The sequence below is a fragment of the Electrophorus electricus genome, chromosome 6, assembly GCF_041902795.1.
Source record: "Electrophorus electricus isolate QZ-2024a chromosome 6, ASM4190279v1, whole genome shotgun sequence".
Taxonomy (NCBI): Eukaryota; Metazoa; Chordata; class Actinopteri; order Gymnotiformes; family Gymnotidae; genus Electrophorus; species Electrophorus electricus.
The window spans coordinates 6,860,001-6,876,559 of record NC_137502.1 but is presented as its reverse complement, the minus strand read 5'-3'; the positions used below and the strand labels follow the sequence as shown (position 1 = coordinate 6,876,559).

Genomic DNA, 16,559 nt, shown 5'->3' with positions numbered 1-16,559 from the left:
TTCCTGTAACCACTTTACTCTGTAAAACATGTGGACCCAACTGTTTTCACACATTCACACATTGACAAAAGGAAGTTTTGAAATGGACCCCACACCAACCATCTTCCATGCAGTCATGTAGTCCATGTAGTTGGTAGTATCAGCTTGGGGCTTTAATGAGATTGGGCCTTCTATTCATGCTTGCAGCTGCTTGTATCTGACATCATTTTGGGAGTCACACCATGCTGTGAGCAGGGGTAGTCTACAGGGTTTGGAGCAGCTGCTAAGAGGCTACTCTATTAAGACTCTGCTGTTCTTGGGAGAGAATGACCCAAAGTGCAGAATTACAGGCACATCAGCACAGAGTGTCTGGGTCGCTCTCTCATTGGAATGACTTCTTAAGAATTCTGCCTAACATGCCAAATTTCCTAAGTCTTTATAAGAAGAGCAGTGTTTATGGAGCATTCTCAAACAGGTTTTCTGCTGTCTGGAAAATTCTTCTGTATGTGGGTCATGACTTGTCTCTCAACTCAGTGCACCCAGCCTGTAGATGCATTAAGACTGTTGGAAAAGCACTATGGTGGTTTGCTTAGGGAATTAGGGCTTATCTTTGTCTGTGAGGACATCAGCCAGCTCTACACACTCTACTCCGAGTCTTCCTTACATCTGCAAATGAGACTGTTGCTCCTGCAACTCCACAGTAACTGAGACAGTCCTCTGGCACAGTTTGAGGGCCCCAGTATTGGCTTCTTTGATGGTTATATGTAGGTCATTCCTTTGTTTTTGTAAAACTCTGTTCCCTGAGATGATTGCAGTGTAACAGGTGCAGGATGGACTGGACTCAAAGTTTACCAATGACTTTTGGTTGGGGTGTGTCTTCATGTAGTTCATGGACATTATATTCTCAGTGCAGTTACAGCTTTAGTTGATCACCATACAACATTTTCATCTGTGTCTACAACATGGTCCATCTGCATCACAGCAGCCTCACACACATGCCAGTTAGTGCTATCAAAGCCACCCTGAAGCACGTCATCTGTTTCCTTTCTCCATGCTTTTCATGGTTTAACTTTGTGAGGGGGCTTTTGCCTGTGGAGTTGTCTGTATGTAAGGAAGAGAAATAAAAGAGATGACATCTGATTGTCTAAAGTAGGGGAGGGGTGCAGCTTTGTATGAGCAAGGAATGACTTTGTAGGGGCGGGGCCCAGGTTTGTAGGGATAGCATGGCTTTGTAGGGGTGGAACATTGGTTTGTAGAGGTGGGACACAGCTTTGTAGGGTTAGGGCCTGGCTTTTGAGAAGCTCTGAAGGGAAATATTACATGTAATTGATAGCTGAATAGTATTACTTAGTACTGCATTATTGGACCATGCTGAATGCAGTTACAGCACATAACTGAATATTCATATAAAAACACAAAGAAAAATGTTTGCACTTTTAGATGCTGTCCTGCATGCATAACATGTAAAGCCCAACCCTCCACATCAGCAGAGCACAGGTCGCATGTCCAGACCAGACCCCAGTGGGGTACTGCAGTGGGGGCAAGCAGGAAGGTCCTAGTGGCAGCTTTCACACAGCAGCAGGTTTCCGAGAGAATGTGTTTGGCAGCATCACCCTTCTAAACTAGTGATGTTCCTACTCATCTTTCCTGGGAGAGTCCTTCTGTATTAGAGAAATTGGTGTAGCTATTTATATACTATACTATAATATACTATACATTTACAGAGTAACTTTCAGTTCCTTAGGTTATTCAGAAAGCACATAAATTTAAAGTAATTGTGATCAATTGTGAGAGTGTTTTAAGATGCTCTTTTATAAATAACTAAAGAATCTGTTGGTTAATGTAACTGTAATAGTAGTCAATCATTATCTCCCGCCCATAGTGCTATCAGAGAACTAGGAGGGGAAATTGCACATGCGCATGCTCATACATGCATGTACGTGGCACGCATGTTGGAACGAACTTGAATACTTAAGAGTATCTGTGAAGTAAGGTTGCAGTGTAAAGACACAGAGAGCACTGAATGAGATGTCTGCACAGGAGCCCAAAGAAGGTAGGAACCTAAGAAACGCATGGACTGTGGAGTTCAAGCAGACTAGCTAGACTGCTTATTTCCCCTTTCTGAAACATCTAATCTTAGCTCGCATACTTACAAATGGAAGCCAAAGTTAGTTAGTTACTGTTTTCAGCAGTAACCGGAGAATGTGTGTGTGTGTGTGTGTGTGTGTGTTTATAGCATATTTATTAAGTTCACTATTCTCACATTATCTACATGTAGTAAAGACTGCAAAGTCTTCAGCTTCATGCACAAAAACCACAAATATGTAGAGTGACAGTAGCCTCTCTCACTGAATCTATTAAAGACAGAGCTGTTACCCCGATCTCACGATATGTTTGATACGTTTCCATCCCCTGCTACCATGGCAGCACATGTCTATGGTAACCATTGCATCACTTCTTAGTCACCTCCCTATTTCCAGCTATTCGATAATTGTTGATATGTATATTACATTGCTAAGAGTGGGTAAGCTCTCCAAACAGACTTGCCTTGATATCACAGTACAATTCAGTGGGGGGGACTTTTCACCATGCAGTTATCCTCTAACAGTCTGGCACTGGGCACTTTCCTTACGTCCTTATCTTTTATTAATACTTATTATTTATGGTTTAAGGAGGTGGGGATCTCTGCACTATGTAAAAACCTTCTCACAGTCTGGCACTGGACACCTCCTTGCCTGTAGACTTGAGGAACATTTGTGCTTGTTTTTCAAACATCTGGAGCAGTAAATGTTTCTGTCTATTCCAGATAAAGCAGACAAGGCCAGCTGCTTCCCCACCAAGAAACTTAGTGATGCGGAGGCTTGTGTATCGCTGAAGACCGCTCAGTCCAAAGGTAGCCATTCACGGCATCTCTTTCATTCTTTCTTTTTCTTTGTTTTCTTTCTAGTTCCTCTTCTTTCTTGTGTCTCCTTAACCGCTTTAAGTTACACTCCTCACCAGGCTGTCTTCTGTTGTTAATTGGTTCTGAACTGCAACATATTATCAGTGTTAAAGCCATTTATGAACATCTCTTTTGTTATCTTTGTGCAAGCATAGGCAGATGTCAGTCAAGTTGTTGTTACAGTCGGCTGTTTTTCTTAAAGTTTGCACAGGTCGTGGACCTTATTAATATTAACAAAGAGTGTTTGTGTATCAAGCGGTATGCAAACGTGATGCTCACTTTACACCATTTCTGTTTGGTTTTCTATATCAGGAACAACACATTCAATAAAAATAGAATTTTCTCACTGTGCTTTTATTGCTGTCACTTCAGTTGAAAGAGAGAATTTCTGGAGTTCCGGATTTTACCTTGTTCTGAGTTGTAATGTATTTTGCCTTGTGCTATGCTGTAGTGTATTTTGTTTTGTGCTATGTTGTTGGCAAGGCAAGTTTATTTGTATAACACTGATCATACACAGTGGCAAAGAGCTTCACACAAATATTTAAAACAAAGATGGATTTAAAAGAATAAAATAATAAAGTGTATTATGTCCCAAAATCTATCATCTTGGGAAGGCTTTTGCAAAAAAAGAGTTACATGGACAAATAAAATAATTTATTGAAAATAATTTATTAAAATTAAATACAATTGATTTACATGGAAAAGAAAACAAATTCAATAATGAAATAATGAAAACAGTTAGATTAAAAGTGTGAGCTTAATTTTAAACTTTGATTCCAGTTATGTGTTGCATAAACAAACACTTCTTCTCCTTCTTACAAAATTTACATTCTCTGAGTATATCTGAAAAGTTTTCAGTATTGAGTCCAACCCATTCATTGTTTAATGGACTAGTAGTAGCGCTTTCAAGTCAATTTGTACCAACCTGGAAGCCAGTTTAGAGATTTTAAAACTGGATTAATACACTCTGTTCTCTTTGTAGACCTCTCGCAGCAGAGTTGTAGCTGTTGAATGAACTAACCTACAGTAGTCAATCCTGTTCAGAATAAAAGCATGCATACATTTCTGTAGGTCTTGTTGGGACATTTAAGCTTTTGATTCTAGCTATATTCTTACAATGGTGGTCTGTTTTGGTATGGCTTTGATATGGCTTATAATGGTGAGATCTGGGTCTGTTTGGATTCTAAGATTCCCAGATTCAACAGGTGCACTAATTAGTGGTAAGTGGTAAATCTAATCCTTCAAATATTTCAAAAACCTTGCAAGTTTTTGCTGTGGCAGAGGTATCTGCTTTTGGGGTTTTTAAGCTTTTTTACCATGATAGAGTACATGTATTATTGGAATTCCTGATAATAAGACTGTTTAGCCCTACTTAACTCATGGTTAAAAGTAGGCTTTTATAGGCTTTGTTTATATATTAGTAATGTATTGAAATTAGATTTTTTTTTCCCTCCACTTTCACTCATCTTTCCTGCCCTCTCTTTGTAGGGCTTTTGCAGTTGTACGGTTTCTCTGTAAGCTTTCTTTTTGACCAAAGTCTTCTTAATCATTACTTCAAAATTCATAAATTGAAATAATCCAGAAGTACATCAGCATAGTCAGAACTTGTGGATGGTGACAGCAGTAGCCTTCATAAACTGATCACATACACCTTCATTTACGTATTATTTTAACCAAAAATGGTATATTTGAAACTGGAGAGTCAAATAAAACCCCAAAATAATCATGGCATGCCAAATCCTTATCAACAGTTTCAGAAATGACAGGACCCTCAGTAATGACCCAAACCAGAGAATGAACATGAGTGTGTACAGGTTTTATCATGCTGAAATAGACCTAAAAGTATCAAATAGAGCAGAAAGTACATTGGTATTATTTTTCATTATGTACAATTTTAAAATCACCAGTTATGATGAATTGGTCATAATCAATCACTCAATCATAATTCTGAGTGAATTATAACTGTTAATTCATACATGTTACAAATTATTATTATTGGTTATAATAATTCTAATATGAGGCACCAGTCGTAAAAGACAAAGTAGTCTCAGAAAGAGATACACATGAGGGTTACCATGATGAAATCATATAAATGTTAATATTTTCTCAATGTTTGAAGGAAATTTTGATCACTAAAATTCAATGAGTGCTTTTCCTAGCTATTATAATGTATGTGACAAGAGATATAAACTTGTGGGTAAAACATTAACACAATAATCATAAAGAAACTGGACATGAAGACAATAATAAGATGTATGCCATTTTTTTCTGTATATATCAATAAAATCACCAAGATGAAATAGAGCATTTAGATAACCTGATAAAAGATAACCTGAACAGAATCAAAGAGTAAGACTACTTTAACAGACAAGGGCAGAACTTTCACTTGTTCTGCATCAAGACTAATAAAACACTGTACCAATATAGGAGAGAAAAAGCAGGGGAAAGCTTTTTTTACATTCCATACTGTCCTCTAGTTAACTGACTGAAAGGCCGGCCAGAAGCGTATTATACGTTTATTGCATGTCACACTGTATGAGAAGCTGCAGAAAAAATCTTGATCAAATTACATGGAGTGATCTCACTTGTGATAAAGTTTGCGATAAAGTTTGCGCTAAAGATAAAGTTTTTCTTGCAATAAACCCATAATGCAACCATAAAGAAGAATGTTTTGTAGAATTGTGGTAGCAGAGAGAATGCCTTTTTGATGTCTCCCTTCAATGTCTGCAAAAATAAGTCACATCCATGCAAATCATTCTTCTTTTAAGTCCCATATACTTAATTTTCATTTTGTTACTGTTGTTCATTTGAAGTTGGCACATGGGTTGTTCATTCAATGACAGCACTTGCTTGTTATTACCCAGCTTTAAAGGGAATGTAGTTTTGAGCGGCAGCAGTGTTTTTAAAGAAATTGTATTTCTTAGGAAAGTGTTTTTCCATTCCATACACAGGAGTCTGTTGAATGCATGTACCATTCTGTCCCAGCCCACAGGGCCAGACAAAGTCAAACCTCCTTTGGCAGTAAAAATTCCTTCAGTGGTCTCCTGTCCATGACAGCTGTTTTATGGCATTGGGCTGTTGGTGCTTCTCTGTGGAAACAATGCAGAACCTTCCCCATGCATTTCCAAGGCAAGGGAACTCCTTGCCTTCCACAGATGTCAAATCGCAGCTCCTACAGTGATAACTGATCATATTTTAGTGAAATCACTGTTCAATATTTTGGAGGTTTGTAAATTATTAAAAATATGATTCTGGGGGTGTATTTCAATAGGGAAAAAAAGATATATTCAAAAGAAAAGAAAATACCAAATGAAATATCTTTACACTGGAATGTCTATTGGAATAAAGCAGCCACCCCACCTTTCTTCACGGCTTAGTATGTAGTTGTAAAACAAGTTTGGAGGTACAGCTGCACCACTGCAGTAAGACATATTGAATCTAGATTATCTGAGGCTGGTAAGGTCAATTATTAAAAATTACTAGAGATGTTTACAGCAAGAGGCTAGCACTACCAAGTTCATAGGTTTGATTCCCACACACACTGTCATGCAGATATGTCTGGATAAGAGTGTTTACTAAATGCTGTGAAAGTAAATATCAGACTAGACTTGTTTATTGTGTCTGCTGAAAAGCCCTATTCTTCTCTTGCTGATCAAAACAGAAATACAGTCAATTACAGGCATGTTGGGCCCTGCCTTTTTTTTCTTCAAAACATCCTTTACTATACAATCAATGCATTAGCTGTCTCTTGGTTTTCTGTTCCCTGGCACTGTTAACTGTATTGTTAACTGATCCTACTGTGCCCTGTCGACCTGGGTGGATGAAGGACACTGACTATGCTGTTCCGTTATGGCTGAACAGATCTTTAAGCCTAAGGAGGGGGAACAGGACACCAGGGAGGGTTGCCCTGTGCTTCTTGGGTATAACCTCTGGGCTAGCTGTGAGATAGCTTAATACCTGTACACAGTGGAGGAGACAGAGAGGATGGAGACTGAGAGGGTTGATAGTGGAGATTCTGGTGGTGATGCAGTGACTATGGTAGTCATCCTGATTCTCATCATCAAGAGCCTGAGTCATGTCACATAGGTGCCCCTACCAGTGCTTTCATATTCAGCTGTAATGCTCATCAAAGTGCCAATGAGTGACAAAGTGAAAAAAAAGGTTTTCCTTTAGCATCCCTTTTGAGCTGCAATTCCGACTAAACTACATGATGAGACTAAGCAGACAAGACGTCATGGAACACGTCCGCTAATAAATATTGAACTGTCAGATTCTAAAACTATTAAACAGTTCAATAAAGTCACCTTTCAGGACATCTGATTTCTTTTTCTGAGCATCTTTTTTGCCCACATGTATTATTATACTATAATACACTATATTTTGCCTGTATTGTAGTGCTCTGATTAAGGTTTATTCTAGGTGAATTTACTCCCATGGATATGCAAAGTGATGCTGGTTAATGTAAGCTCCTGTTGAGCATTAACATACTTTGACATGGTAAGAAATATCTGCTCTATATATTTTTGCTGAAATACTACATTTGCAAATCCAGTTTAAAAATGGCCCCTGCCATTCACTGGCCACCTAAACAAACAGTCTCCCCTCCAGTAGACATGTGTGGATTTGACTTTGACATAAGATTTTGCACTCTGACCTCATGTCATATACAACAGTCTTGTGTAGTTCTGCAGTGTGAACCTAGTTGATTGCAACGGGCAGAGCACTTTATAACGCAGCAAAGCCACCTGTGTTTGCAAATCCGACTAGAAAGGGATGCAGGTGCAGGTTTAACACGAAGCTAATAAGGTAGCTACAGAGCTGGGGCTCCCTCATGCTGACAGTTCCTGAGAACTGTGCCCCCTCTGCGCATGTCAACCCCAAGCAGACCTCCCTGCCCTGCAGCAGACCTCGCAGAGCGGAAGCAGAACTGCCTGTCCTTTTTAAAGTATGAGAGATCTGCACCTTGCACTAAATGGAAGTGCAGGAGGGAATGTGGTCACCTGGGATGCAGCAGTAGACGGTAGACAGACCAGGTTAAGAGCTGTTTCATTCATCAGAGTTTCCTGTTTTTTCGTTTGCTTGTTTGCTTATCCTTTTTTTTGGGGGGGGGGGGAGTTGCACAACTCCATAACATTTGTTGTAGCATTTGATATTCATTTATGCTTTTGGTTGTAAGGTGTAAGCAGCAGGGCAGGCCATCTTCCCCTTGATTATTACAAACAAATATGAGCCACACGTGTCCTTGTTGTTGGTTTCTGTTTCAACGGAAAATCTCACCAACCTTGAAATAGTTTTTTTCGTTTGGAGTCTGTGTTCAAAGGGACATTTTAGTTGTACAGGTATATCGTTCTACAGTCTATGATCCATTGTTCTCAGTCTAACCCTGACTAACCTTGGCTAGATTAGATTGTAACCAGTAAAGTTATATCTAATAGAGTAACCAGTACATCTACACAGCATATTGTTTATTACAAGTTATTTCAATATTGAGCTTTGCTGCTTTGCAATATAGTTATAGAAAGCTAATCACATTTTTTATTTTGTGCAGTGAATATCCTGACCCACCTCAACTATTTCAGATAAGTGTTGTGTGGGTGCTCTGAATTCGTATGATTCAACAAAAGTAAATTTGTCAATAATACACTGCAGTCATTCATTTCAACCCATATGTTGCTGGCCTAGAAGCTGTAAGTGTCAATTATTGATAGTCAGCGGCTCCAGGGGAAGTTTGAGTGAAGAGATTTTTGCAGACTGCATTAAGCGAATTTAGAATTTTGTTTGTGTTACGAACAGTGTGGAAATAGACATAATAGAATCCAGGTTGAAATAAACCCAAATTCCTACTTGTCTCTGTCATGTATCAAAATGAAAGCAAATCCAATCTACAGAAAATGTATGAATTTGGTAAATTTACATTTACATTTACATTTACGGCATTTAGCAGACGCTCTTATCCAGAGCGACTTACAAAAGTGCTTTGTCATTTACTCATAGAATATATCCAAGTACAGTATAGTAGGTTAGAATTAAACATACCAATGAACTAGAATAATATAGAATACAGGGATGAATGCTGATACCTAGAAGTGCAAAATACATAAGGTCTATCTTAAACAATGATAAGTGCTATAAACAATAAGTGCTAGAGTTTGTTAAAAAGCATAAATAATGTCCTACAATAAGTACTAAATTAGTCAGTCAATAAGGGAGCAGTGTCAGTTGTCCTTTAAATATTCTGCACATAGATGCATCTTCAGTCTGCGTTTGAAGACTGCAAGGGACTCTGCTGTCCGGACAGCAAGTGGGAGTTCATTCCACCATCTTAGAGCAGGACAGAAAATAGTCTCGATGCTTGTCGTCCATGAGACCTGAAGCAAGGTATTTCAAGCCGAGCCGTACTTGAGGTTCGAAGTACTCGAGGTACAGATCGGGCTTTGACCATTGACCATTAACCTCATGTATGAAGGGGCTGGTCCATTTTTGGCTTTGTAGGCAAGCATCAAGGTTTTAAATCTGATGCGTGCAGCTACAGGGAGCCAATGAACGGACCGCAGCAGTGGAGTAACATGTGAACTTCGGAAGATTGAAGACCAGTCGTGCTGCTGCATTCTGGACAAGTTGTAGAGGTTTGATGGCTCTTAGAGGAAGACCAGCAAGTAGCGAGTTGCAGTTGTCTAGCTTTGAGATCACAAGAGACTGTCCAAGCACCTGGGTAGCTTCCTGCGAAAGAAAGGGTCGAATCCTTCGTATGTTACAAAGGAGGAATCTGCAGGACCGGGTTAGATTAGAAACATGAGTTGAGAACGACAACTGGTTGTCCAAAGTTACGCCCAGGCTACGGGCAGCTTCGGATGGTGATACCAGGGAGTTCTCAAAGAAACAGTAAAGTCGTGGTAAGGGTTGGGAGTACCTGGGATGAACAGAAGCTCAGTTTTACTGGGGTTGAGCTTCAAGTGCTTGGCTATCATCCATGACGCGATGTCAGTAAATAGTTGAACTATATAAATTGTATATCAAAATGACATATTTCCATGTATTATCTAGCTTGTGTGTGTGTGTGTGTGTGTGAGTGTGTGTGTGTGGGTGGGTGAGTGTGTGTGTGTGTGTGTTCGTTCAAGTTCAAGAGGTTTTATTGTCATTTCAGCTATATACAAGTACACAACAAAAACGAGACAATGTTCCTCCAGGACCATGGTGCAACATAAAAACAACAGTGCAACAGACAACATGCTACACAAGTGCAAACAGTCCAATATAGTGCAAAATGTCATTAAATAAACAATAATAAATACAGGACAGGACAAATACAAAATACAAAATGAGTAGTTTAGTACAGTACACAGTACTGGGCATATGTAAAGCGAGTTGTGCATAGCAATCAGTGACATGCTACCCTGAACATAGCAGTCACCAGTAGCAGCCGGAACAGTGTGTGTGTGTGTGTGTGTGTTAATCAGATTGCAAAAGATTTCTTCGCTTGCTTATTGTGTGTTCTTGTAATATTACTTTTTTAGATTTTTAGGAGCAGCTGCCCTGGGCTTTGTTCCTTTTGAGTGAATTCAGTCGGAGATTTCAGTGAGATGGGGTAGCCCAGTCTCAGATTGCTTAGACTCTTCCATATACAGAGATTTTTGGAGGGTTTTATCTTAAGTAAATCTTTCTTGTTCCTCATACCTACTGAATGCATTACTGCTGTCTCTCCCAGTCAGTTTGGTTGGGCTCTTGTTACTTGCATGTCATCGCAACATGTTTGAGCTGTGAGATGTTTTGATTTAAAAACTGTACCTTCAGCTTTAATACTCTAACCATAGATATCTCGGATCTGCATGTGCAACGGTTATTTTATTAAGCAGAGAATCCTTCCTGAAGTAAAGCTAGTATCTCCTTAATGTAAGTCGTTTAACATTATATTTTCTATTGGCAGTTTAAACTTTGTGCTATGGTTTGGTGTATTCAGTTGTGTGTTTATTTGCCTTTTGAAGCAATTTTTTGCCTGGATTTCTCATGTTTTTTTAATTCTGTTTAAAAAACAAAGCCCAACCTATCTCGATCTGGCACATGATCGTAACTAAGTTATACAATTATTAATACAGGGGGCATTGCTAGCTGTTGTCTTTGGGCCTGTAAAGGAGGAGCTGTTTCCTTGTGGCTTTTTTTTGCTGTTTAAGTTTTAGTCAGAGTGTGATATTTAAGGGTCAGGGATGGCTGATTGAAAGTAGCTCTGCAGTTATTCTTAGATATACTGTGACAGCTTGAAGGTAAGTTTAACATGGTCTCTGAGCTGTCTTTCTGTTACATTTCCTGTCACAGAGCAAATTAAATGGCTCACTTGTGAAGTCTTACACTTGTCTGTACCTTTAAGTTGACTCAAGCCATTCTTTCTATTTCTTTTGTATGTGACTGTGCTACTCTCATTATTGCTGGGATTTTCTTACTGTTAAAGGATTCTTGATGCTTTTCTCTCACTGATCCACTTACATTCTGTTTTGCTTAATCTTTTTTTCCCTCATGTTTCAACACAGAGGTGTCTGTGTAAGCTTTTCTCAGGGTAAACACAGGTGAGTTGAACACAGATGAGCACAGGTGAACATAGGTTAGTGTCTGTTCTGAAATAAAGGCTTCATCTATCCACTGTTCACCTATTCACTGCACGTGAGCAGTAACTGTGAGGAGTAGAAATAAGTTCAGTTCCCATTGGACATCCTATAATGTAGCCTGGCTAGAAGCTATTCTCTGCCTCACTGCATATTTAACATCTTCTTAAAAGCAAAATTCCTTTACCTTATCTGGCATCTCTTCCTGCTGTTTGAAATCATTTTAACAGATATAAAAGGGACTTTTGTTTTTCATTTGTCCCACAAATAAAAATGACAAAGCTCAAGTTCCCTGGGTCATAGGCAGAAAATTGAATGGTGTGTCTTGCACAGTACATCTCTAGAAATAGGAAATAATTATCAGAATGAGCCCTGCGCATGTTGCCCTCTTTGATCCTGGTGAGATAAGAAGAACGCTATGCATTGTTACGTTTCTTCCAGTGGTGCAGTAAAGTTTCCTTCCTTTTGCCCCAGAAAGCCCAGCTGGAAAACATCCTCATGGCTGGTGTGCAAAGTTGGAGACCACATGCCTTTGCAGTAGAACATGGCACATGGATGATGGTGGTGGTTTTCTGACTATCTGCTGGGTTCATGAGGGTTTGCTTTAAGGGAGGATCTTTTTGACATGGGGGCACACTCCTGGCATGGAGATGTGCATGTTTTACATGATCTGTTATTCAAAGAATGAGAGTAATATTATATATTATTATTATTATATTGTTATTGTTGTTCCATTCACAGTTGGCTGTGAATATTCTTTGGTAGTTCATCAGGTCAACCACTGGAAAGGCCATAGGACAGTCATGGCACTGAGTTCTCTTAGCCAATCGTATGAAGTGGTGTAGTGCATTTAATACTGGGAAATTAGCAATAGGGAATGGACCCACCATGCAAACCAAATGAAACTGGCTGTCTTTGTCTTTGTCTTTCTCTTTGCAATTGCTATTTCATTTATACACTCTCATACTGAGCTGGAGCAGGATTGCAGGTGGGTTGTTATGGAAACCCTGTAGCTAGTCTGCAGGGCCATGCACTGCTTTTAGCCACATGGGAGGGTTTCACCTGGGAGGGTTTTTTTCACTGCTCAAACAGATTATCTCAATCACTCCGCTTAAGCAGATGGACAAAATGTTAATCACTCTGCACGGACAGATGGACAGAATCTCAGTTACTTTGCTCAGACAGATGAACAGAATCCCAGTCACTCTGCTCAGACAGACAAACTGTCTGTCACTCCGATCAGACAAATGGATTAAAATCTTGGTCACTCCATGCAGGTAGTGGGAGGTCAGTAATGCTTATCTTGTGAGCGGGGACTTTACACTGCTGAAATACAGAGAGGCATAAGGAAGTTAGCTGGAGGAAGTATAGTGTTAATTTCTGAGAAATATCAGCTAAATATGTTTTGGCATGTGGGGTTTATGTGCTGGCCTTGTAACAGATGCCTTTGCCTCCAGGCTTATGCTCGTGGTGTCCATACCTGTGTGTCCAAGACCAGTTCACACCGCGTTGCACAACAAATGTATGCGATTTGCATAAATGTTGGTGTGCATTGCTCTTAAGTGGTATGGGGAAATATTCTTTGGTGTTGAGTAAGCATTCAGTAATGTTGAGAGCTTACATTTTAAACATTCTTCAAACCACTCACAATCCAGGCTGCTTGATATAGCATGTATGAATAGCATTTACAGTGTTGCACTGGGTGGCAGGAGGCTGACGTTCTCTAAAGTTGTTTGTAATATATTAATTTAGCAGGTGCGTTACTTCTTCCTAAATGGTGGTTATACTGCTGTTTACTGTTGTGTTGTTTCATTTCCCTACTGGTTTATTAAACAAAGTCTGAAGCTCTGAGTCATCTTTTGCACCTCCCTCCTCATGTACATTGTGTTGACCGCAGCCACAGTGGCACCTTTCATGGTGAGAAATGAATCCCACCGGCTACTGGCAGTAACGTGAGCAGCGGAGCGTGAAAGTGAGCAGAGAAAGCTCCTCCTTGTGCCGGGTCATCGTTACCCTGCTTCCTTTTCTTATAGACCCAGGCTTTTCATTTCTGTAGCATTCTGTGGCATGGGGCTTTACAGTGGAGGGCATAAGAGCTGAATTGTTATTATTGCTTATGTGCAGGCTATCACCCCCCTCCAAGCACCCCCCCACCTTCACACATACACACACACACACACACACACACACATGCACACTGTCACTTATCATTTAATAGCATTTTGTCTATGCGAATGGACTGTATTGCAGTAGGGTCAGGCTCTGAGCATGTTTTAGCAGTGATGCATGGGACGTTTGTATTTCTCTTTTAAGAAGCTGCATTCTTTCTTGTGTGAGCCCCTCTTGTTCCTTGGTAAACAATGCAGCATTAAAAATAGCCATTCAGTTATTTGCTGTTTGCCTCTCACTGGTCTGAGATTGGAAAGATACAAGCCATTTACATTCCAGTAGTTCATTGAACTCCTGGGACTTTTTTCCACAAGCATGGGATATGGTAGCTTCTCCCAGCTGAGTGGTTTTGTTGGTATTGATGTCTGGGGTTTTCTCACGGTCAGAGGGCGAGACAGATATAGACATACAGTTTGGTTTTTTCTCTTCACAAAACAAGCAAAACAAGCTCTTTTTTTGTCCAAACAAGCGGCAGTCTTCCCCATTTGTTGCCTGTTGATTGACCAGATGACAGTGGTTTCATTTGCAGAGAGGAACATAATCTGATACTTGCCTCATAAGGGTCACTTTATGATGATCATGACACATATAACAAGAGGAAACATGCTTGTCTCAAGTTTATCATGGCAGATATGAGAAACATAGTGAAACTTCTATGAAATCTCTTACATTTCACTTCGGCACAGGCAAGCATTTAGACCATTGTCTGTCACATACACAGGGACACGAGGAATGAGACGTTCACAACATACACAGAACTAAACTGCCTTTGCTAGTAATCACAGTTAGCATGCTGTTGGGCCTGATCGAGTTCACTCACATTCTTTTGTTGTTGACATCCAGCAACCCACTTACAATTACCTCAGCACATAAAGCCAGTGTAAGACACAGATGAAGTCTAGTTCTAGACTGTTATAAGACTGCGCATGTGACTGTACTAAAAATCTGACAGAGCAGTGTTTCTTGCATCACTGTTCAGTTGAGTGATGGGCAAAATGAGCAACCCCCATGCCTTTGTCCTGGGCTTTTCACACAGAACCATTTTAAGGGTTTACTGAGAGTTGTAGGAAGAGTAAAACTCTCCAGACTTCAGACCTCTAGATGACACTGCTGGTGTCCTGATCGTAACAGACACTTTTCAGAGCTTTTCCCTGTAATTGAAATAAAAGGAGTTGAGGTTAACCAGTACAAGTTCTAAGGCAAAAGGGCAACGAAGCAAATGCCTGTTACTTTTCCCTTCTTATGACTTTAAAATCTTCAGAGATCCATCATTCTTTCCTGTTCCCATTTCCCTCTTACTGTGGCTGGCATGAACTCACGTTCATGACTCCAGAGGCCATGGATCTTTTGCTCAGCTTCCCCTATGCATGTCTGTCTATCCCTCTGTCTGTCAGATCCTGACAGCAGCCCCAAAGAGCGAAGCAATTGCAGTGAGAAGCAGAGCGGGGACAGCAGGGCCTGTGGCCGGAGCTCTCCTGGAGTAAATGGAAGAGGCTCAGGCCGTTGCCTTCCCCAGTATCTCAGACCACAAGGTAACACAAACATACACTCATGTATACCATCGCATATAAACACATTCACAGGCATACACAGATACATAAACACAGATACAGATAGACCCTCATCACTTCCTTAATAGAAATCACAAGTGTGGGTATGCTTGCAGCTGTTTATTGATAAGGGAAATTTAGACCATTGTCTGTCATGAATTCCAAGAGAGGACATATACTGGAATACTGATGAACAGTGTCCATGCTGTAAATGTCAATGCTTTCTGAGGCCTGACTGCTGTAGAGTGCTGACTTGTGGTTCTACTACTCAGCAGGTGAGAAAGTGACCTTAAAGGTGTTATGTTCAGTAAGACATGATCATGACTGAATTCTCTGCTGTTTGAACCTGTTCTGGACTGTTCTGGAGAGATGTTAAGAAACAATCATATGCTTTAGCTCATACACCAACAAACTCTGAAGGAGTACAAATTATATTTAGACTGCAGGTCTTGTACCCACGGTCAGGCCAGTCAGAAACAACTGAATGGAACAGAAATTTGTTTGATGGTTGATTCAGTGAAACCATTTCTGAGGCACTACAGCAGGTGGTTCTGGTGGAATGCAACTGAACACCTCTCTGCATGATCAGCTCAAACAGCTTCAACTTAATGTAGTAAAACTCTATTGCCACCTACTGCTCAATTAGTGCCACTGCATTTTCATTTGAATAAATTGGCTGGGTTCCCCCTCCCATCAAAAGGGTGCTTTTTTGTTCTACTTTTGATTTACTGGTGTGAATGTCCTGTGTTTGTCTGTCTATTTCACGGGGGTCGAACCTAGTGCCGCCTAAACCAGTGCACCTCCAGTACCCGGTGACAGGGCTGTCTAAATCCTTGGGCAGGACTCCCTTCAGCTCCAAGATGGAAGATGGAGGAGGTGGGGGAGGGGCAAAGGGCAGAGTGTCTGACCTCATCACCCGCTTTGAGGAGAACAGGTACACTCGCAACTGCGTTTTAAACACTTAAGTAGCAAGATTATGGACGAGCTCAACTGTCTGTGTCCACACCTTGTGCTGTGAGCTGTTGGGCTACTATTACTGCATGTCTCAGCATGCCATTCGGCTATAGCCTGTTCATAACTAACCAGTCAATGTGCAGTTATATATCCTTCGTTGTTTGCTATGCCATTGAAATCTTTGTGTTATAAGCAGACTAGCGGAGCCTTAATAGCAGCGTGTTGCCTAAGCAGTGCTATTATCACTCAGCACTTTCTGCAATCATGATTTTCCACTCAAGTGTTTTTGCAAAAAGGCCATGAGTGTCATCTGATCTCTAGTGTCACCACGCAGGAAGAGCCGATGTATGTTGTAATGTGTTTAAGTTCTGT

At 40.3% G+C, this 16,559-nt stretch overlaps 1 protein-coding gene across 10 annotated transcripts in view; it reads left to right on the top strand.

The window, feature by feature from the left end:
- fgd4a (FYVE, RhoGEF and PH domain containing 4a) overlaps nt 1-16,559 on the top strand; it is a 45,878-nt gene that overhangs the window by 14,255 nt on the left and 15,064 nt on the right. For 6 of the 10 annotated variants that reach the window (XM_081715251.1, XM_026999610.3, XM_026999612.3 and 3 more), the window contains 3 exons: nt 2,786-2,872; nt 15,078-15,215; nt 16,014-16,167. In XM_081715251.1, coding sequence (XP_081571377.1) covers nt 2,786-2,872; nt 15,078-15,215; nt 16,014-16,167 — 379 coding nt within the window. The remainder of the gene's footprint in view (nt 1-2,785; nt 2,873-15,077; nt 15,216-16,013; nt 16,168-16,559) is intronic. The other 4 variants (XM_081715257.1, XM_081715256.1, XM_081715252.1 and 1 more) reach the window with 3 other exon arrangements.